Source organism: Schistocerca cancellata, chromosome 4 (assembly GCF_023864275.1).
Source record: "Schistocerca cancellata isolate TAMUIC-IGC-003103 chromosome 4, iqSchCanc2.1, whole genome shotgun sequence".
NCBI lineage: Eukaryota > Metazoa > Arthropoda > Insecta > Orthoptera > Acrididae > Schistocerca > Schistocerca cancellata.
The window spans coordinates 864,425,849-864,450,889 of NC_064629.1; the positions used below are offsets into that span (position 1 = coordinate 864,425,849).

A 25,041-nucleotide genomic window follows, 5' to 3' on the forward strand; every position below is an offset into this window, starting at 1 on the left:
CACAGCATTAAAACAAATGTGAATGAAGCATTCTTGCTCAAGCAAAAATTTTTTTAATTTCACAAAACGTTGAAAATTTTAAAAATTCCTTCTAAAACGAGATTTATCAATTTTCAAATAATCTACAGTTATTTTGTTTCCAACAGCAAATAGTTACTTACCTAACAGAGTCAACTGTTGGAACCAAGATGGGGTGTACATTTGTCATCTCTTCTGCCTCCATGCCTCTGAGTAGTTCTGGCCAGTATACCCAGGTTCCTTTTTCTTTAAAGGTGTACATGTGATCATAAATAAGGCCTTTGGAAGGAACTGCCACGTCCACCTTGTCTAGAGATCGTGGTACCTGATTCTCATGAGACATTCCTGAAATTAAATAGTATGTTTGTTCATGACACAAATAGTTTTCATTAAAACTAAGTAACTAATAACAGGAAATAACTCTTATTGATAAAGTACTTATTTCAGTGGTGAGATAATGGTTCACAGTTTATGCCAGAACACTGTAATAGATTACATAATGTCTGTGGTATTCTACTGTTTATTGGCCAATTACAGGTAGATTGCTGTTACCCGTTTTCTAAAAAGAGTCATGCTGGTCAGTGCAAGAGGTATGGAAGTCGCCTGAATTGCTCTGTAATTTTCATGTCGTAGGCAGGTGCTGCGTATTTGACAATAATATCTGCGCGTACAAGGTAAAAATTGGATGTTCTTCTGGAAGCTCGTGACACGCTGAGATTACTCAGAAGTAACATCAAAATGACGTGTGCTTGTCTAGCAGCACATTTCCTGTAAGCCGAGCATGACACTGATACCAGCTTCTCCAGTGGTTAAGTGGGCAATCGGAAATCACAACACATTCGAAAGTAAACAGCCAAATATTTGTGACAAGCGAGGAATATAAATGTCATTGCTGGTTCCAGAATCTGATACGAATGCGAAGATGAAATAAATATTAGCATGTAGCAGGACATGAACCTACTTCCTTTCACTCCAAAACTCGATATTCTAACCACAAGACCCCACTGCACATATGCAACACTCAAAAACATTATCATTCATCTTATGATCTCCTGAAGGCTTGACTTTATTAATCGAATTTTAATTATAAGAAATCATACCCAGGGTGCCCTGTTTGTGATAAATCTTCAATGCACCGTTCCCTTGAAATGATATACTTCCATAAAACGCAGACTATAATACAGAAACTGCGAAATATGCTGAAATTAATGTAGTATCTCCAAAGCTGTTAGTTTCTATGGTCACATCAAGTGATATGTGATTTTGACGTCACTCCTCAGCAAACCAAGTGTGTCACAAATTTCTCCCTTCTCCTGCATCCCCATCTCCATGGATTTGCTACCTAAGACTCTGTAAAGTTCACTGATGAGCCAAACGTTCATGATCACTGCTTAGCAGTGTGCTGGTACATCTTTGGAACACACTACAATTGCGGTTCTTAGAAGCATGGATTCGACGGAACGTGGTAGACTTCCAGAGATATGTGGCGATGCAACTAGTCGAACGTCAAAAACAATCATCGAAGAATTGAAGTGTGGAATATCTTTGTTTTACTAACTCTGTATTCCCGCCTTTTAGTGGCTGGAATTCTGTTTATCTATTATATTGTCTCGTGTTTCATGTATCAACCACTGAGTTATAGTGAAGTGTGCCATTTAAATAAGAAGAAATTTTTACTGCACTTATTGTTGATCAACGTTTCCCACAAGTGGTGACCAAGCAGAAAGCCATGGATCACGAGAAGCATGGTAAGGATGAAGTTAAAACGCCAGGCACAACAGACACCGTCTCGTCGGGACAGTTGTACGATATTCAGAGTGACTACTACTGCGGTTTCTGAAGTGCTTACAATCAACAGGCATTAGCGGGAAAATTGGTGTAATATGCAGCATGCGGACAATTTACCGATACGCCGCACTGCGTCTTCTGCGCCGTGAAATAAAATAGCCATTCCTCAGTACATGCCACAGCAGCCATATCTGTGGTTCAAACTACTTAAACTTTCGTTTTCTGCCTACGGCGTATATGATGACAGTTTAGATTTTGTCCTTGCCATCAGTGCATTTGACACTTAAACTTGTCTGTTACTCATGACACAAACGAATTAAAGACATGAGCTACCAACGGGCAGTGATTGATGTCAGTGGGGCAAGTTGAAAATTTGTACTCAACCAGGATTGAAACCTGGGTCTCCTTACTAGGCAGATGCTCAGACCACAATGCCACAGCCGCATGGACTGTGCTAGCTCTCCTCTTGTCAGACCCAATTTCTCAGCTTATTCCACACACTACTTATATAGTCACGTCAGAAAGAACCGACACCACAAATATATAATCTGTTATTGTCAGCCGGACTTGTGGCCGTGCGGTTCTAGGCGCTTCAGTTTGGAACCGCGTGACCACTACAGTCGCAGGTTCGGAATTTTGGCAGCATCTACGTTCGTTAGTGATTGAATCTGAAATTTCAGACGCAACATTATCACAAATGTGGGTCTGTCAGTTGCCTTTCGCTATTAAAACTACTGTGATGTCTAATAACAACGAAGACTTGGGTTCTTAGTTGCATATGGCTGACGAAATGCATAGTATTTTGTAAAATGACAATTTAACTGGGAGCTCTGAAACTGGTAATAGTGTAGCCACAGGACAGCAGCTACCGCTGGCTGAGCAAATTCGCACACTTAAGCTAGAGAGCCTGTATAGGGAGAGTGTGGCCAACCGGACGATACGGCAGCCATTTTTCTGCCAAACTGCGGGCGGGACTTTTGAATGGTCAGTAGTGGAGTAGAGGAGTACACACTCACCGAATCAAAAGCACAAGACAATATGGCGAAATCATTCGTTAAATGCCTTTCTTTACAGCTATAATACACTCATAGTAGCCTATTACGTACAGCACAGGAAAATTTGATACAGTGGCTGTAAAAATTATTCGTTACTTGCATTTATCTCCTTTAAAGTTCGTTTACTAGACATACTGCAATGGAAGTAACGTAAATAAAAAAAATATAGTGTATAGCATTTGTTTTGTATCGGAAGTGCATAAGATTTAACTACCTGTATCACGTCAGATGAATGAAAGTCGTAAGGAGTTGTTTACTTCTGACATGAAAAAAGTGTGAGATGTATTAGTACTTCTTGTCACGTCTTCAAACTTTTTGCATGTCACAAGTTAACAACCGCTTACGACTTTCTTTATATACTGAATACCTCTCATAGACAACAAACGAAAAAGATTACAAAAATCAGGTAATGTTAAATGTAGGCTTCTGTAATAACGACCAAATATAACAAGAAAACTACCATATCCGTTCTACCCCACAGTAAGTAGGCCTATTAAAAACTGTTGTCAAGAGTACCTACAATTATTTACTACGAATAATGTTTCAGCAACCACGACAACTGCGGAAAACGTGCTTACAATTTGGCTGCGTCAACAGTAAGGCGATAATACTGAAACCAAAATAATGCCTCTATTGGAACAACCAAATGCAGCACAAGCTGGCATCGTTTACAAACGCCTGCAGAACGAATTACAGATGTCAAAAACAATACTGTACAATTACTAACGTGTTTACTTCAAACATGTAGGCCTACCGATTTCATCACAAAACGCTTCATTATTTCAACTCGTATTTAAGATCGCAAACGCTAATTACGTACTAAAAACGATATACAACTAAATCGAACATGCATGCACAATGCATAACAAGTCTCTCAATAATTCAAATACCTTTTAATCGTTACCAAAAGTCCTCGGAACTTCAATTCAACTCAAAAGCACGGCGAACATAGGAAGCGTGAGAGACGTTTGGCAGTAAAATGGCGCCAAAGCTAATCAACCAATCACGGGCAACTTCACCTATGGCCACTCTCTCTGTATACAGGCCCTCTAACTTCAGCACGACTTGAGCGCTCTCTGGCTGAAATTCAAAGAATCTCCAGCAGAAGGGCTGACTCGTGACAGACAGCAGGGCAGCAGCCGACGGGACGCACGCCGCCATTCTGGGTCTAGCTGCACAATCCGGATAATGACAGCATTTTTTTTATTTTTCAAGCTGTATTGCGACTACTAGGGCCTGCCATCTTCTTACTTTATGCAGGCCGTAGAGCTCCACACGGACCTCATAGCGGCATAGCCAGTACCCATGGCCACCACAGCGAAGCAAAATTGCGCTGCACTGTTGAGGCCATGGGCACTGTCGCCCATGCAGCACCATGTGGATATTGGGCTGGGTAGGTTGCAGGCAATTTCTAGATTCATCATTTAAATCGGGTTCTTGAAGGGTCTGTCAGTTCAGTTTCTTCAGCATGTCTGTGACACTCTCCCATGATGGGTTAAATAACAAAAAAAAAAAAAAAACTGTGACTGTTCGTGCTGCCCTTCTCTGTAGACATCAGGCATGAAGGAATGAAAGTTGTCTGAAATAATGCCCATGTAGTCCAAAACTTTCATGGTGCCTTCGATTGTTATCACAGATCTTATGGAAGCGCAGGTGAATGTCCCCCATAGCATAATACTGCCCCCACCGACGTATCTCTGTGGCATGGTGAATGTTTCAAGCACCACTTCACCTGGCAAGGTCTATCCAGACACGACCACCGAACTAATGTAGCAAGAAACTTGATTGATCCGACGAAGTGACACGTTTCCATAGATCCACCTTCCAATCTCGATGATCCGGTGACCACTACAGTCGTAAATAACAATGTTTTTAGGTCAACGTAGGAACACGTTGAGGTTGTCGGGTGAAGAGCCCCATGTTCAACAATGTGCACTGAATGGCTTTCTTCGAAACACGTGTACCTGCATCAGCTTTTTGCTCTGCCACCTATACTGCTTTATAGAGCAGGCAAGTTTACAACCTCTACTTTCTATGATGAGGCGTGGACGGCCACACGGTGACGCGTACTCGTGGTTTCACTGTCCAGAAACCACTCTTCATAGATGTTCACCACAATAGCACATGGGCAGCCGACCAGCTTCGCCGTTTCCGAGTAGCTCCTTCCCAGGCCCCTGGCCATAACAATCTGCCCTTTGTCAAAGTTACTTATTTCTGTGGGTTTATGTTGTCGATGGAGAGATTGTCTCTGCCCTGCTTATGTACACACCTGGAAATTGAAATAAGAACACCGTGCATTCATTGTCCCAGGAAGGGGAAACTTTATTGACACATTCCTGGGGTCAGATACATCACATGATCACACTGACAGAACCACAGGCACATAGACACAGGCAACAGAGTATGCACAATGTCGGCACTAGTACAGTGTATATCCACTTTTCGCAGCAATGCAGGCTGCTATTCTCCCATGGAGACGATCGTAGAGATGCTGGATGTAGTCCTGTGGAACGGCTTGCCATGCCATTTCCACCTGGCGCCTCAGTTGGACCAGCGTTCGTGCTGGACGTCCAGACCGCGTGAGACGACGCTTCATCCAGTCCCAAACATGCTCAATGGGGGACAGATCCGGAGATCTTGCTGGCCAGGGTAGTTGACTTACACCTTCTAGAGCACGTTGGGTGGCACGGGATACATGCGGACGTGCATTGTCCTGTTGGAACAGCAAGTTCCCTTGCCGGTCTAGGAATGGTAGAACGATGGGTTCGATGACGGTTTGGATGTACCGTGCACTATTCAGTGTCCCCTCGACGATCACCAGTGGTGTACGGCCAGTGTAGGAGATCGCTCCCAACACCATGATGCCGGGTGTTGGCCCTGTGTGCCTCGGTCGTATGCAGTCCTGATTGTGGCGCTCACCTGCACGGCGCCAAACACGCATACGACCATCATTGGCACCAAGGCAGAAGCGACTCTCATCGCTGAAGACGACACGTCTCCATTCGTCCCTCCATTCACGCCTGTCGCGACACCACTGGAGGCAGGCTGCACGATGTTGGGGCGTGAGCGGAAGACGGCCTAACGGTGTGCGGGACCGTAGCTCAGCTTCATGGAGACGGTTGCGAATGGTCCTCGCCGATACCCCAGGAGCAACAGTGTCCCTAATTTGCTGGGAAGTGGCGGTGCGGTCCCCTACAGCACTGCGTAGGATCCTACGGTCTTGGCGTGCATCCGTGCGTCGCTGCGGTTCGGTCCCAGGTCGACGGGCACGTGCACCTTCCGCCGACCACTGGCGACAACATCGATGTACTGTGGAGACCTCACGCCCCACGTGTTGAGCAATTCGGCGGTACGTCCACCCGGCCTCCCGCATGCCCACTATACGCCCTCGCTCAAAGTCCGTCAACTGCACATACGGTTCACGTCCACGCTGTCGCGGCATGCTACCAGTGTTAAAGACTGCGATGGAGCTCCGTATGCCACGGCAAACTGGCTGACACTGACGGCGGCGGTGCACAAATGCTGCGCAGCTAGCGCCATTCGACGGCCAACACCGCGGTTCCTGGTGTGTCCGCTGTGCCGTGCGTGTGATCATTGATTGTACAGCCCTCTCGCAGTGTCCGGAGCAAGTATGGTGGGTCTGACACACCGGTGTCAATGTGTTCTTTTTTCCATTTCCAGGAGTGTATTTTCCTCCCGCGTCCTGTGCGCACAACGCCACCAGGTGGCATTCAGTCTCGCGGTGGGCAATGACGTAATGTTTCGTCTCATCTGTGTATCTCTAGGTGGTATTTCTGCCGTTTCTATTGTTTTGTTAGAAAGTCAGCACTCAGAAACATAACGATGTGTTAGATAAAACGGTTACGGAAAGTAGGAATACCATCGCGAAAATGACAGAAATTAGTGCTTGTGTTATGAGGCTAAATACACGTAAGCTAGCGAGACACGACGTTTTGAAATCTATGGTCCACGTCAGTGACAAAGTCATTGGTTTGTGGGGTGCTCTTGAGATATTGCAAACGCTTGTAAATATTTTTCATCAGTGCTTGACACCGTGTAAAGCCTTTGGCAAAGCACAATTGTGATAGTGTAGAGCCGGCCGGAATGGCCGTGCGGTTCTAGGCGCTACAGTCTGGAACCGAGCGACCCTTACGGTCGCTGGTTCGAATCCTGCCTCGGGCATGGATGTGTGTGATGTCCTTAGGTTAGTTAGGTTTAATTAGTTCTACGTTCTAGGTGACTGATGACCTCAGAAGTTAAGTCGCATAGTACTCAGAGCCATTTGATAGTGCAGATAGCAACAGTAGCAGCAATAGTACAAGGTAAGATCATGTTCTTTAAAGAATATATTAGGTAAAACTCTTTGATTTGTACAGAAACAGCCTTTTTTCACTTATATATGTTCCTTAAAATAACCTGAAATGAAAGAAAGAATTAAGCGCGCTTCTCTCGACCTTTGCACGCTGGAATTTTGGTCATTCAAAGCACTTATGGGAAGAGAACAGATAAACTTTACGCAGGCTGCAGTAAGTAATGGCATTTTTTTCAGGAGCTGTCTGTGAGACGTTAGGTGTACCCAGTCCATACCAGAGTGTAGGAACTACCACAAATGCTGTAAGAGGTACGATTATATTTTCCCAAAGTATTACATCATGTGGTTGGATAGATAAATTTACCAGCCACCATTATGTTGCTTTTACTCTTCGTTGCATTTATAAGTGGGAACTGTAGTATAGGAATCTTTCCAGTACAACATTCCCAGGACATGAAGCTCTTTCTGGCAAGAATATTGGTGAAGAAATGCAGGCGTTGACACTGATACTGATCTATCAAACAGTGTCGTTACGTCATGGATGACGGAACAAATGTAAAAAAAAGCTTACAGGTTTTCAGCAGATCATCTTGCCTAGCGTATTACGAAACACTTCATAGGTTGGCGTCATGCAGAGCCGTCGTCAATACCTGTACTATACACGTCCAGCTGTTTATAAACATACACACAATCAGTGAATCATTAGGAATTTTTCTTAAATATCTCGAACGTCTAAGAATCTTACCACTTTTGAAGAACGGTGATCCTGAAAATATTGATAACTGTAGACTATTTTCGCTACTGTCATCATTGTCAAAAATTTCTGAATCTTTCATGAAGGAAAGGTTGACAAGTTTCTTAAAGAAGCTCCACATTCTCATTGTACCCCATCATGGATTCAGAACATCTAAATCACAGAAAATGCAATTGTAGACTTCATCGGTATGCATGCGACGGCTCATGCCTAGGGTACTATTGGTGATAAAAAAGGTAGAGGCAAACTGTTACAGATAGCCCTTGCGCTAAGGACCAATTACATACCAAACAAAAGGATCGCATTAGTGTCATTATCATGTAGTATAGAGTCAAAGTATGAATTTACACGCTTCCTCTTGCTTAGTCAAATGGAGCAAATCGGTTGGTTATTTTTGAATCTGATGTGGTCTACTGTGGGCTTGATGGGACTTATGAACCTACCATTAGTTCATGGGCGGTTCCAGGGAAAACATCAAACAAGGGAATTTTCGCTATATTTTCACCGTCACCAGCTGACCAAAAGCCAGCCGCGGATTCCAAAACGGCAATGCACAGGAAATGGCTGAAATTTTTACAATATATTCCTGAAGATTCCGGTCTGGAACAACCTTGAAAATTTTCTTGATATCTTTATCCGTCTCCATGATACAGAGGTTCAATGTTACCCTAATTTTACAAGTAAAATCCGGAATGAGACGAAATCTAAATAATAAATTATCGCACAAAATTGCTCAGATTTTAACGATGTATTCTCTAGGCATTTATCTTGAAGAACAATCTTCCCGTTCCTAAAAATCTTTACCCATTATCGAGAAACACCCGAAAAAACTTGTTTTTTGAGTACTAAAACCTAGACACGGATTCCGAGACGGATGTGCACAGAAAGTGAACGTAATTTTTACGATATATTCCTAAGATCTCGATCTTGAACAGTGTTGAAAATTTTCGCCCTATCTTTATCCGTTTCCGAGATACAAAGGTTCAAAGTTACCCTACTCGTAGACGTGGAATACGCACGTAAAGGCCGGTGTGAGGAGAAACCGTAGTTTATAAAGTCATATAGCACGAAGAAATATGCTGTGAAGTGTCTCCATTATTACCTGGGAACCCCATGTCGTAGTACTGAAGCACATGCAAAATTTTGTGCTCTGAAAATCCGGTCTGGGATGTAAAATTAGTTTTGCATTATTTCAGTTTCATATAAGTAAGCCATCTAAATTTTACTGATCAATAGATTTCTTTTCATATGAATTACATGCCCTACTGCAGCGGAAAAATGCTCCTATCGGAGCACAAAAAATGGGAATATGCTCCTGCTTATTTAACAGACTCTGACTGAAAAGTGAGATACTAGCTGCCTCATTCTAGCTTCCACAGCACCTTTACAAATATTTTATCAAAAATTTTGGCATGCAAACGTATTCGCGCTTTCTTATGGTTGATTGGGTGATGTGGGGGAAGGGGCCAAACAGCGAGGTCATCGGTCCCATCGGATAGGTTGGGAAGGAAGTCGGCTATGCCCTTTCGAAGAAATCATCTCCAGTGAGGATGGCCGGACACTGGTTTGAACTGTCGTCCTCCCAAATGGGAGTCTACTATACTAACGACTGCGTCACCTCGCTCAGTGCTTTTTTTATGTTGAAACAAAGGAAAACAGTAGCAGCGGCAATGCGACGGACAAGCAATAAATACTGAAAGATAGTACAAAATGATTGTGTTATACAGGTACAAAGAGCGAAGGAGACAATGGCAGTGTGGGAGAAATGGCTCTGAGCACTACGGGACTTAACATCTGAGGTCATCAGTGCCCTAGAACTTAGAACTACTTAAACCTAACTAACCTAAGGACATCACACACATCCATGCCCGAGGCAGGATTCGAACCTGCGACCGTAGCGCTCGTGCGGTTCCAGACTGAAGCGCCTAGAACCGCTCGGCCACACCGAAGACACGTAAACACAGGCTTCCACGACCGTTGTTATTGTCCTTAAAATTCTTCTTGGTTGCCATTTGTAACAGCTATACGGGATGACAGATTTCTCATAGCAACCCACACAAACGCGCGAGAGACCACAGCTGCCGTAGATGCATGGAGTATTGGCACGCCTCAGCAGCCAGCACTAAGCAGCAGGTAAACAGCACTTTTGCCGCCCGTTTCTCAGTCGCCTATTTTTTACCAATGGCAAACGCCAGGCAACGACGTCTATTTCACCAATAACAAGAAATAAAACAAACACGTCTGAAGGACGGCTGACACCCTCTCCTCTTCATCGTCGATAGCCTATCAGAACAGCTTCTTCCTCTATTTTATAAGAAGTAAGGTTTTTCTCATTCAGCAGTAAGCAAAACACACTGAGGAAGGGCATTTGCAACAATGACCGAAATGTCAGAGGAATCCTACTTATTGACAATGCGATCACATACCCTGCAGAATTTTATGGACATTTGATACAGCTCATCATGCCGTCCTTTTCCACTAATTGGATGCAGTTGGAGTAGAAGGTGTAGTCAATTTATGCTTCAGATCCTACTTGACCAAATATTTATTAAAAAAGTAAATGTTCAGAATATATTTAACATGGTTAACCAATAGTTAACTGATTCGAAAAACCTATAAAGATATGTTCCACAAGAAAATATTTTAGGGCTAATCCTGTTTTGATATACATTAATGGTTTCCCAGATCCTATCTGCTATGGCACAAAAATATTTTTAGCAGATGACAGTAACACAATAACCAGAACAAAAACTTCGGTACAGCTATAGAAAAAAGCAAACTTAGCAAAAAGTGATAGTCATATATGGACGAATACTAATAAATTAGCACTTAATAAAAAAAAAGGCAAATAGCATCAACTTTGCATTATCAGAGTCAGATTGCTTTACAGATAGCGAAGGATTAACTAGAATGTACTGTAAAATTTCATTTCCTTTTCGCACTTATGTGTTAGTTCTGTTCAGTAGGACCATTTTCGGTGGCAGGGAAAAGCGGTTTTTTCTTCAGCCTCGAGGTGTGAGTCGACCTTTCCCTCATTCTGCTAAATAGTAGTGTGACAGTTGATGAGACAGACATCAAGGGCACGTAATATCCCTGTGACAGCCTGTGTTTTCCAACTCTCATTATTGATAAAATTCTGAAACTGTGAGAGGGAAGTAAACCTACAGAAGCACTGTAAGTGGGCAGGAAACAGCTAGTTAAACTGCCCACATTTGCTCCTGATTCTGATTGTCTGAAGGCCTACATGTCACAATTTCGTGAAGTGGTTTGGAGCTCCTGAAATCAAGGAGTTTGCCAGTATCCCTCGCAGTGTGTAGAGGTCGTGTTCTCTCTGGGACAGAGATGTTTTGGTACGATATTTCAGAAGTCGGAAAATGATCCTTCGTGATTAACAGAGTTGTTTCTTGCAGTGTAGAAAACTGAGAGATAAAAGGCACATGTTTACGTGCACAGACGTGGATTTCGGGCTACATAATTCCGGTTTTCTAGGCGACTAATGACCTTTTAACGAGTATGCAGACACTCAGTTGGCAGATAGGTCAGAGCAGGTTTTGGAACCATGTAGCTAACTGGAAAATGATGTTTTAGTGAAAGAGACAGACTTCGCGAGGTGTTCTTAGAAGCAAATAAATCATATCTTTTCCGTGGAAATTTGAGTGTGGTGTTCCTGTGTGTCCAATGTTTTGATTTAAAACTGATGCTTTGTTTTGTTTATGAATAGATTAATGGTGGGAGAGACAAAAACCAGTTTCAGACTACGTTGCGACGGTTTGCAGTGCAAATGCAGTAGTGGGACCTGAGAGAAGTCTGAAAGTAATTGGATTGCTGCAAGGCTATGGAACAAGACGGTTTAGAATATATGTATACTTGTGAGACCCACTGTTACCTATGTCATATACACAGTAAGTGTTATAGTACATATGTATCAGTTAAAAGAATGATGGAAATAGTTCTTAATACAGCCTATTTATACTGCAACACACAGGCCATTTACATGTTTGTAATCAAGTGTTTATTTCTATAAAAAGATCCTCTGCTTTATAGAAAGGATTGTTAAGAAGAAGTTTTGTTTCTGTATTTGAAACCACTGGACATTGTTACTGTGTATTAGAACCTTTAATGGTCATACTGTTCAGAGTTTTTAACTATATATTTATCAGCTGTACCTGGCCACGTGTTGCTGTGGCTCAGTTTCGATAAATGCAGAAGAAAGAAAAGAGAAAGCGTATCCTAATTCCTTTCTCCCCCATGTATCTGTCCATCTGCTCCTTCCCCTCTCTTTGTTCATCTCCTTCTTCTTCTCCCTCTCACTGCACATCACCTCCTCCCCTCTCTCTGCCCGTATTCTCTTCCCCCCCCCCTCTCTCACCATCTTCTCTTGCCCCTCTGTCCATCTCCTCTTTTGCGTCACATATGTCAATTTCTTCACCCCCCCCCCTTTCTGTCCATGACTCTTCCCCCTCACTCTGACTATGAGTCTTGTTTATTGTTATTGCAAACTCAGATTCTGTAGTCTAAATGTTTAAAAGAGTATCATTTAAAATTAGAAGCAAACTGGCCAATAACTTTTCGAGATTTTAGGTAATAACATTTCACTTATGTATACACATCAAAAAAAGTTTAGCATCACTTCCGTTCCGAGACTTCCGGAACTTGTACAGAGAATTGGAACAGAGAACAACACAAACATCATTTCCGCCATTTTTATACTCATAAAAATCACACATTGCATGTTGTACCACCATACAGCGAGACCTTCATAGGTGGTCATCAAGATTGCTGTACGCACCGGTACCTCTGATACCCAGTAATACGTCCTCGCATTGATGCATGCCGGTATTCGTCGTGACATACTATCCAAAAGTCCATCAAGCTACTGTTGGTCCAGATTGTCCCACTCCTCAACAGCGATTCGGCGCAGATCCCTCACAGTGGTTGGTGGATCACGTCGTCCATAAACAGCCCTTTTCAATCTATGCCAGGCATGTTTGATAGGGTTCATGTCTGGAGAACATGCTGGCCACTCTAGTGGAGCGATGTCGTCATCCTGAAGGAAGTCATTCACAAGATGTGCACGATGCGGGCGCGAATTATCGTCCATGAAGACTAATGCTTCGCCAATATGCTGCCGATATGGTTGCACTATCGGTCGGAGGATGGCATTTACGTATCGTTAGGCTGTTCGGCGCCTTCAATGACCACCTGCGGCGTACGTCGGCCCCACATAATTCCACCCCAAAACAGCATTGAACCACCACCTCGCTGTACTCGCTGGACAATATGTCTAAGGCGTTCAGCCTGACCAGTTTGCCTCCAAACACGTCTCTGACGATTTTCTGGTTGAATGCATATGCGACACTCATCGGTGAAGAGAACGTGATGCCAATCCTGAGTGGTCCATTCGGCATGTTGTTGGGCCCATCTGCACCGCGCTGCATGGTGTCGTGGCTGCAAAGATGGGCCTCGTCATGGACGTCGGGAGTGAAGTTGAGCATCATGCAGCCTATTGTGCACAGTTTGAGTCGTAACACGACATCCTGTGGCTGTCCGCGGCTCGTGGTCTTGCGGTAGCACGGGGTCCCGGGTTCGATTGCCGGTGACGTCAGGGACTTTCTCTGCCTCGAGATAACTGGGTGATGTGTGTCTTTCATCATCATTTCATCCACATTCACTCGTAAGTCGCAGTAGTGACGTTAAAGAAATTGCGGAGCGGCGACCGAACCGCTCCGCGACGGGTCTCCCGGCCACCAATGCCATACGCTCATTATTATTATTTTGTGGCTGCATGAAAATCATTATTCGATATGATGGCGTTGCTGTCAGGGTTCCTCCGAGTCATAATCCATAGGTAGCGGCCATCCACTGCGGTAGTAGCTCTTGGGCGGCCTGATCGAGGCATGTCATCGACAGTTTCTGTCTCTCTGTATCTCCTACATGTCCGAACAACATTGCTTTGGTTCACTCCGAGACATCTGGAGACTTCCGTCGTCGGGAGCCCTTCCTGGAACAAAGTAACAATGCGGATACGATCGAACCATGGTATTGACTGTCTAGACATGGTTGACCTACAGATAGCACGAGTCGTGTACCTTCTTCCTGGTAGAATGACTGGAATTGATCGGCTGTCGGACCCCTCAGTCTAATAGGTGCTGCTAATGCATGGTTGTTTACATCTTTGGCCGTGTTTAATGACATCTCTGAACAGTCAAAGGGACTGTGTCTGTGATACAATATTCACAGTTAATGTCTATCTTCAGGAGTTCTGGGAACTGGGATGATACAAAACTTTTTTTGATATGTGTATATATCCTATATTCATCCAAACGTTTGTTAGAGTAATGTCTAAAAATTTGAAGTAAGTTAGTCAACTACTTCTTGAATAACTATTTTCACTATCGTAAATTACATATATATTTAAGTACTGTATATATAAAAAGTATGTATGACCTAGTGTCTGCCTGAACGTTCCTTGGAATATAGTGTAAAATTTTAAGTAAATCTGACCAGAACCTTTCAAGATTTTTGATAAAAATGCTTCCCCTTTATATATTACATATATATTTATACATTACAAACATATTGCCTATCTCCATTTGAATTTTAATTGGAGTATTGTCTAAAAATTTGAAGTAAATTGGTTTAAGAAGTTTTCGAGAGTTTTGGTAATACTGTTTCTATTAGATATTAAATACTTATTTGTTGTTGTTGTTGTGAACATCAGTCCAAAGGTTGGCTTGATGTAACTCTCCATGCTACTCTAATCTATACAAGACATCTTTATCTCTGAATAACTACTGCTATCTACATCCTACTGAATCTCCTAATTGTATTCATCTTTTGGTTTCCCTCTACGCTTTTACTCCTCCACATTTCCTTCCAGTACTAATTGGTGATGACTTGATTTCTCAGAATATATCCTACCAATTGATCCCTTCTTCTAGTCAAGTTGTGCCATAAATTTCTTTGCTCCCCAGCTCTATTCAGTACTTCCGCTTTCATTATATGATCTACCCACCTGATATTCAGTATTCTTCTGTTGTACCATATTTAAAAAGCTTCTGTTCTCGTCTTGTCTAAATTGTCCATTGTCCATGTTTCACTTCCATACATGGTTACACTCCATACAAATACTTTCAGAACAGACTTCCTGACACTTAAATCTACAGTTGATGTTAACAAATTTCTGTTCTTCAGAAATGATTTTCTTGCCACTCCCAGTCTACATTTTACATCCTTTTTACATCAGCCATCATCAGTTATTTTGCTGTTCAAATAGCAAAACTTATCTTCTACTTTACATGTCTCCTTTCCAGATCTTTACATTACATTACATTTTATTAATACTACTTTCATAGATCATAAGTGCAACATTTCATAATGATGTGGAACATGTCAGCTTAACATAAGTTTTGTATACACAGTACAGTTTATTTCCTGTTTCATATTTAAAAATTCTCCATTTTTTTAAAAGTTCATACTTTGTATCTTCCTATTATTTTTGAATTGGGATCTTGGTATCTTCCTATTATTTTTGAATTGGGATGGGTTATTAATAACAAATTTTATAAGTGAATATATGTATTTCCAAGGTACTGTGAATATCCCATGTTCCTTAAATAAATGTCTGTGAGATGATCTTAAGTGGGCTCCAGCTATTATTCTGATTACACGATTTTGTGCAATGAATCCTTTTTTGCTTAGTGATGAATTACCCCAAAATACGATGCCACATGAAAATAGGCATAGTAGGCTAATTTACTGATATGTTTATCACTAAAATTTGCAATAACCTTAATATCATATGTAGCTGAAACTAAACATTTCAGCAGATCTTCAATGCATTTCTTCCAATTCAATTTCCCATCGTTGTGTGCACCCAGAAATTTGGAATATTCTGCCATATCAGCAGACTTTTGCTCAAAGTCAATATTTAGCAATTTATCAGTGGTGTTGTGCCATTTACTATACAGAACTGTATATATTGTATTTTATCAAACTTTAGTGAGAGTCCATTTGCAGAGAACTACTTAATACTTTTCTGAAAAACATTATTTACAATTTCCTTAGCTAATTATTGTTTGTTGCGTGTGATTACTGTCCCTGTATCATCAGCAAAAAGAGGACTCTGCCGATTTTTGCAGATTATCTGTGCTCTTAATTTCAACATTCTGCATTCTTACAGTTAAATATGAATTAAACAATTTATGCACTGTCCCACTCATACCACAAGCCTCAACCTTATGTACAAGAAGTTCATAATTCACGTGGTAAAAAGCCTTTGAGAGACCACAAAATCTCAGTGGCTGAGGTTTGGTTATTCAGAGTATTTGTATGGAGTGTAACCATGTATGGAAGTGAAACATGGACAATGAACAATTTAGACAAGACGAGAACAGAAGGTTTTGAAATATGGTGCAACAGAAGAATACTGAAGATCAGGTGGGTAGATCACATAATGAATGCGGAAGTACTGATTTCTGAAGCAATACACTAACATTATTTTTCACTGCACTTTTATGAGACTTTTGTGATATTTTAACACCTCTATTACCTGTCTGTATGAGATTCTCGTTAAGCTTAATTTCATTCAATGTTGGATCATTGGATACTGGTCTTACCCTAAAAAAGAGGTACTACCAGAAGTTTGAGTGCCCCCCTTAAAGATTTTGCTATCCTCCAGCCAGTTTACCCTTCTCTTTCCTGTTGAGATGCAGGCCATGCCTTGTGAAATCCCACCTACCAATAGCTTCAACAGGAAGCAAATCTATACCTGACAAATCAGCCGCCTGAAGCCGCTGATCTAACCCCATATTGACCCTCCTGACAGAGCTGTTCAATTCTTGCTGATCATACCACATGAAAGCAGGAAGCAAGCCAATATTTGTACAGTTTGTTAAAGGTGCTATTTTTACCATATTGTAGTCCTGACCCCTATCAATGCTGTTTCCTGCTCCTCCTACTATCAGTACATGATCATGCATTGTAAAACCATTGCATGATGATCCTGCATCCTCTATCACTTGGCTAAGACATGCGCTGGGCTTGAAAATCTTTTGACCTGGTACCTGTACCTAATTTTTCCTGTAAGATACGGCCCGTACCTCTTCCATGCCTACAACTATCAACAGAACTTTCTTCCGAATTTCCACTTTTTTTTAAACAGTTGGTTTTGTGGTGAAAGTTTGTTACATATCAACTATACTTCCATCTACCTGAGCCTCTTCCTTAGTTAACTGTGGTAGTAAGGCAAGTACATTGTTTGTGCCACTGATGAAACTTTCAGATACTGTTGTCTCTCTGCGGACCCTCTTCCTAGCTACCACTTTCCACCTGTCCTCACCATTCTCCCCTCTTAACCTCATCAGTTCAGCCTTAAGGGTTCTAATCTCCCCTACCGGTTCAGCTATTTACATAGCACTTGAACATACTTTACAATACAATTGAAGAGACCCATTTACTTCCCCAAGTTCCATGCCACTACGTTCCCCCAATGTAAGCATCTGTCACAACAGCTGCATAATGTCCCAGAACTAACTTTTCTATGGCAGCTCAAACACTTCTCTCTCATGGTTGTTTACAGTCTTTTACAAAATTTATTTAGACGATAAAAGTAATATCCTCTTAACTACAGATCACAAGAGTCAATAAAGTTACATGGAGCACTAACTTATGTTTACTTTCGATACAGTAACTTCATACACTTAAAATAACGTTAAAACTCAGAGCTTGTAGGCCAGAAAAATTAGGCCTAAGATCGTGTATGCGCAATACTGACTTTTGAAAAGAAATAAAAGGTACAACTTAAAACCTGTAATTCCCTGAGTAGATATGGTACTACTTATATGTAACGAAACCAACCTAAAATCTTCATTTAATGTTAATGCAAACGTCTTAAATTTGTATGAAAACCTATGTATAGAGCATGCTGAAACTGGTCCTTAAGATATCTTTTTTTCGGATAAATACGTTGAAGCAAATGAAACCTTCAACAGATAATATGAAACAGACTCTGTTTAATTTCCCTATGGTGTAATATTAACTTAACTGACAATTATTGCAGAATTAACTACTTATCTTCTCTAGCCCAGTACTCAAGAATGTGCAGTCTTCGCCAAGGCTCCAACATTCTATTGAATTCCCTCTGTCTAATTCCCTCAGCATAACCTGACTTAATTCAATTATACCTCATTGTCTTTGTTTTGCATTTGTTGTTGTTCATCTTATATCCTCCTTTCGAGACTCTGTCCATTCTGTTCAACTGATTTTCCAGGTCCTTTGCTGTCTCTGAGAGAATTACAATGTCATCGGCAAACCTCAAAGTTTATATTTCTTTTCCCTGGACTTTAATTCCTATTGCACATTTTTCTTTTGTTTCCTGTATTGTTTGATCAATGTACATATTGAATAACATCGGAGATAGGCTAAAACCCTGTCTTAGTCCCTTCTCAACCACTGCTTCCCTTTCATGGCCCTCGACTCTTACAACTGGTTTCTGTACAGGTTGTAAACAGCATTTCGCTCCCTGTATTTTACACACCCTACACTTATAATTTCAAAGAGAGTATGTCAGTCAACTTTGTACAAAGGTTTCTCTGAGTCTAAAAATGCTATAAACGTAGGTTTGCCTTTTTAACCTATCTTGCATGATAAATTGTAGGGTCAGTATTGCCTTGTGTGACCCTATATTTCTCCAAAATTCAAATCGATCTCCTAGAGGTCGGCTTAAACCAGTTTCTCCATTCTTCTGTAAAGAATTCGTGTTAGTATTTTGCAAACAGTAATATTCACGCCTATTATTACGTGCTTTCTTTGGAACTGGAATTAATACATTCTTTTTGAAAGCTGAAGGTATTTCGCCTTTCTCATACATCTTGCTCACCAAATGGAAGAATTTTGTCATGGCTATTTCTCCCAAGGGTATCAGAAGTTGTAATGGAATGTCGTCTGCTCCCAGAGCATTGTTTCGATCTAGGTCTTTCGGGCATTTGTTAAATTCTTCTCACAGTATCATATCTCTGATCTCATCTTCATCTATGTCCTCTTTCATTGCTATAATACTGTCCTCAAGTACATTTCCCTTGTATAGACTCTCTATGCACTCCTTCACCTTTCAGCTCCCTCTTCTCTGATTAGGACTGGTTTCCCAGCTGTGCTCTTGATATTCGTACAGGTACAGCACAATTAACTGACGAAATAATAACTGCCATAGAGAACGAGGAATATGTTACTGTACTGTTCCTTGATCTAGAACAAGATTCTGATTGTGTTAACATCACTATGTTACTTGACAAGCTGCCTATCTGGGTATTAGAGGAAATGGTTAAGAGTTAGTAAAATCATATATGAGTAATCTAAAACAATTTGTATTTCTCAAAACAAACACTGGATCTTTCAAATTCAAAATTGCTGATAGCAAATATGGAGTGCCTCAAGGATGTGTCTTAAGACTCTTGACCGAGCGAGGTGGCGCAGTAGTTAGCACACTGAAATCGCATTCGGGAGGACGACAGTCCAATCCCAGGTCCGGCCATCCTGATTTAGGTTTTCCGTGATTTCCCTAAATCTTTCCAGGCAAAAGCCGGGATGGTTCCTTTGAAAGGGCGCGGCTGACTTCCTTCCCCATCCTTCCCTAATCCGACGAGACCGATGACCTCGCAGTTTGGTCTCTTCCCCCAAACAACCAACCAACCATCTTAAGACTCTTCATTTTCGTGATTTATATTAATGATAGATGATACTGTACTCCTAACTCTACAAAAAATGTTGTATGCAGGCAATACAGCAATAGTGTGCAGATACAAAACCTATGATACACTCCTGGAAATTGAAATAAGAACACCGTGAATTCATTGTCCCAGGAAGGGGAAACTTTATTGACACATTCCTGGGGTCAGATACATCACATGATCACACTGACAGAACCACAGGCACATAGACACAGGCAACAGAGCATGCACAATGTCGGCACTAGTACAGTGTATATCCACCTTTCGCAGCAATGCAGGCTGCTATTCTCCCATGGAGACGATCGTAGAGATGCTGGATATAGTCCTGTGGAACGGCTTGCCATGCCATTTCCACCTGGCGCCTCAGTTGGACCAGCGTTCGTGCTGGACGTGCAGACCGCGTGAGACGACGCTTCATCCAGTCCCAAACATGCTCAATGGGGGACAGATCCGGAGATCTTGCTGGCCAGGGTAGTTGACTTACACCTTCTAGAGCACGTTGGGTGGCACGGGATACATGCGGACGTGCATTGTCCTGTTGGAACAGCAAGTTCCCTTGCCGGTCTAGGAATGGTAGAACGATGGGTTCGATGACGGTTTGGATGTACCGTGCACTATTCAGTGTCCCCTCGACGATCACCAGTGGTGTACAGCCAGTGTAGGAGATCGCTCCCCATACCATGATGCCGGGTGTTGGCCCTGTGTGCCTCGGTCGTATGCAGTCCTGATTGTGGCGCTCACCTGCACGGCGCCAAACACGCATACGACCATCATTGGCACCAAGGCAGGAGCGACTCTCATCGCTGAAGACGACACGTCTCCATTCGTCCCTCCATTCACGCCTGTCGCGACACCACTGGAGGCGGGCTGCACGATGTTGGGGCGTGAGCGGAAGACGGCCTAACGGTGTGCGGGACCGTAGCCCAGCTTCATGGAGACGGTTGCGAATGGTCCTCGCCGATACCCCAGGAGCAACAGTGTCCCTAATTTGCTGGGAAGTGGCGGTGCGGTCCCCTACGGCACTGCGTAGGATCCTACGGTCTTGGCGTGCATCCGTGCGTCGCTGCGGTTCGGTCCCAGGTCGACGGGCACGTGCACCTTCCGCCGACCACTGGCGACAACATCGATGTACTGTGGAGACCTCACGCCCCACGTGTTGAGCAATTCGGCGGTACGTCCACCCAGCCTCCCGCATGCCCACTATACGCCCTCGCTCAAAGTCCGTCAACTGCACATACGGTTCACGTCCACGCTGTCGCGGCATGCTACCAGTGTTAAAGACTGCGATGGAGCTCCGTATGCCACGGCAAACTGGCTGACACTGACGGCGGCGGTGCACAAATGCTGCGCAGCTAGCGCCATTCGACGGCCAACACCGCGGTTCCTGGTGTGTCCGCTGTGCCGTGCGTGTGATCATTGATTGTACAGCCCTCTCGCAGTGTCCGGAGCAAGTATGGTGGGTCTGACACACCGGTGTCAATGTGTTCTTTTTTCCATTTCCAGGAGTGTAGTATGGAAGTGCTGTGCATCAGTGTAACAATTGAAATACTCCAGTATTTCAATGAAAACCATCTAAAAGTATGTGATTCAAAGACTACAGTAATGCAATTTAACACCAGGAAACAAATAGAATTTGGTATGAAATTATCAGTAGGAAATGACATTACAAGAAAGGAAATAATGGACAAAGTTCCTGGGAATAACAATCCAGGGAAACCTCAAGCCTGTAAGCTTTCAAAAACATATTTGCCATAAACATGATTAACAAATATTGCAAGAATTTCTGTGTACTAAAAACTGCTAATCATTCGTTTATTATTTTTGACAAATTTGAACTATGAAGTAGCAATATAGGGTGTAACAATACAATCAATCATAAGCACATTATTAACACTACAGAAAAACGTATCATTGTTTGTGATTCCAAACCTAAAAAATCACTTTGGAACCGGTTCCAAAAATAAGTGTCCATACCATTATAAGCGTATACACACTGAAAGTAATATCGCTTGTGGAAACAATAAATCCAAACTTCAACTCTGACCTACACGAGCATGAACAAGGAAAAACTTCAGGTACCATATAAATAGCCACACAACAGCCTTATATGAAAAAAATACACCATCCAATGCCCTACCAAAAAGTCTCTCAGCCCTTCCTACAAGCAAATTAAAAGAACACCTAAAATTTTTAAATTTAAAATCAATTTTCATCCATAAATGAATACTTTATCTACATGAAAAGTGGTTTGTACGTCAACTCAAAGTTTCAAGTAATTCACAAGTGATCTAATGATTATAAAAATACTTGTTACACTGTTATCGGTATATAAAAATTTTAAATTTCTTGTTACACGCATTTTTCGTTTGTAATTTGTAAACTGACATTTTCAGAAGAATAATCTGCATGATCTTCTGAAACTGTATTATTTCTAGGGATAGTATATGATTATCTGATGTTGAATAAAAATTGTTATTATTATTAATAAACTTTGACAGTTAGGTTTAAGGAATTTGAAAGAAGTCATTATACCGAATAAAGCTACTTTTGTCTGATGCAAACTTTTTTTTGTACTGGCGATTCACTCATTTTGCCCTCTGGGCATTAGCAACTGTATTTAAAAGCGAGCCGGCCGTGGTGGTCTAGCGGTTCTAGGCGGGCAGTCCGGAACCGCGCGACTGCTGCGATCGCAGGTTCGAATCCTTTCTCGGGCATGCATGTGTGTGATGTCCTTAGGTTAGTTAGGTTTAAGTAGTTCTAAGTTCTATGGGACTGATGACCACAGTAGTTAAGTCCCATAGTGCTCAGAACCATTTGAACCATTTAAAAAGCGAAATGTTAACTGGCTCAATTACTCTGCATATCGTCATCCTCAAAAATAATAGATTTGATCAACAAGTAAAGGCTTCCCCTACATCGATCAAATGTCATACATTTAACAAATACCATCTTCTGGATGTGTAACTAAAAAATTAAATCTTATATGTGGCTCTGTTTGTAATGAATACATACATGTAATATTACACCAAAGAGGGCTGTATACATCTTAGATTAAAGACATGCACACTGTAGTCAATGTCTTAAAAACAAAGCATTTGTTTTTTTCGTAATTTTTTCCATTTTCTGTGGTTCCTTAGTTGCTTCAGAACTCTTGGGGGCATGTTCTACCTCCCAGCTAGATGAAAGGCAATTTGTTCTATACCATAAGCGTTTCACTAGTTTTATTTATGAAGCAGTGGCCTGTAACACAAGTTTTATTTTATATATATGTTGTGGTAAATGCATTGTGTAGTAGTTGCAAGCATGTTACAGTCTTACATTTTCTCGCGTTTTTCTCATGTTTTTCAGGTAAGAAACAACTTTTGCAATATTTGCAGGTAAGAAACAACTTTTGCAATACAATTTTCATGAAGTGAAGTTAAGGTTTAGGGTTACCTGTAACTTACAATTTCCAACATTGCTAGGCAATGTGCGTGCTCTTGGAGATTTGTTCACTCAGTCTCTATACTTCAGATGGCCGATTCTGTCGTTTTCATTCACTTTTACTGCAACATTCTTCACCTGCACTTTTCATTGTGTGTTGAACTTGTGCGTGTGTGTGTGTGTGTGTGTGTGTGTGTGTGTGTGTGTGTGTGTGTGTGACAGAGAGAGAGAGAGAGAGAGAGAGAGAGAGAGAGAGAGAGAGAGAGAAAGGGTGGAGGGATTCATTAATTATTTATTCTTGTTATGTTTCGCATTTCTATCTGTTATGGTTTTGGTCGCTAACAAGACCAGTGAGTTATTGCTTACATTGATTTTCTCATTAAATGTTTTCTTTTTCATTGCAATGACACTTTGAATATGAAAGTTTTCCTGTAATGTCAGGATTTTATTGTTGTAACTGTTTACTCTAATAATTCCTATATCCTCTTCCATGCTGGATAGTTCATGTCCATGTTTTATCAAGTGTTCCACAATGGTAGGATGGCTATTTTAATACTTCCAGCTTCTCATATGTTCTTTATATCTAGTCTTGAAATTCCTGCCTGCCATCCTCAGATAAACTAATTCACATTCTTGACATTCTAACTAGTATATAACTTCCATTTGTCTTTGTTTAGTTTGTATATCAGTGTTTGTAAATGTGAGTGGAGTGTGGTTCTTGTTCTATAAGCAATTTGTAATCCCAATTTCTTTAGTATGTTTCCTGTCCTGCATGCTGGTTTGTGTTTGGATGCTGAACTGTACCATTTCTTTCTGTTAGTAATGTCATGAGTGTACTGTTTTGTGTTTCTGTGTGTGCCTTAGTGTCTGTATTGTTGGTGGTGTTCTGTGGTGTTTGTGTTATCTGTTTGTTTTCATTTTTCTTTAGCCATGTTTTGATTTTGTGGTTGAGTTTTTGTGCCATATAGATGTTATAACAATGGTTTGTGGCTATGAGTTGTACTGTTTGTAATTATTTTTCAAAACACATACACACCCACCCACCCATATATGAAACGAATCCTTTCACACAAAGAATAGCACATTCACACAGAACAAAACACACATAAAAGAAGTAATCAAATATCAATCCACACACACAAACTGCAAACAAAAGACAAAAAGATAAGCATGCATCGAAAGTTGGCAACACTGCATACAACAAAAAAACACACACACACACACACACACACACACATACACACACAAAACGAAAAGTGTAAGTGAAATGTTGCAATAAAAGTGGTAAAAACAACAAAAATCGCCCATCTGACGTGTGGGCACAGAATAAACACATCTCCAGGAGCTACAAATTAACATGGACTAGCAAAATTGGAAATAGTAAGTTACACCAAACGATAATTTTATGTCAGGTAATATAGTTTTAACTAATACATAATGCACGTATTATATACATAAAAACAAACATCTAATATAGGCCACTGAAGATGCTTCATAAATAAAAGAAGCAAAACGTGTATGACGAAAAACAAACTGCCTTTAATTTAGTTGGAAAGACGAAACGTACTTCCATGATATTTGTTTTTGTTTTCATTGACAATGAAATTAACTTTTTATTTAAAATAAAAACATCTTGAAGTAAGAATGTTATTCCTTCAAATAAAATTAGTGTGTTTGAAATCACAAACAGGAAATAAGGATAATAGTCTCGATAAATCAGTTACTGTAACTTAACTTGAGGTTCAGTTTATCGATCACATGGGTAACAATGAACATGAGAAGCACTTATATGTTGCTTCAATAAAAATCATTTATGAACAACGAGAATTTGTTATCGAGCTTTAAGGAATCTATTTCATTACACTGGGAACTATCATTTTATAATGACTGTGGTTTTGGAATTTTATTATTTGTCTATTTCTGTGAGTGTTCAGCCTGTGGCTATTTCTTTTGTAAAAGAGAAAA

The 25,041-nt window shown here is 41.3% G+C and overlaps 1 protein-coding gene across 1 annotated transcript in view; it reads right to left on the minus strand.

Moving 5' to 3' along the window:
* The window catches only part of LOC126184477 (dynein axonemal heavy chain 7-like), a 1,143,184-nt gene that overhangs the window by 703,849 nt on the left and 414,294 nt on the right, over positions 1-25,041 (minus strand). The window contains exon 24 of the mRNA XM_049926869.1: positions 162-363. Coding sequence (XP_049782826.1) covers positions 162-363 — 202 coding nt within the window. The remainder of the gene's footprint in view (positions 1-161; positions 364-25,041) is intronic.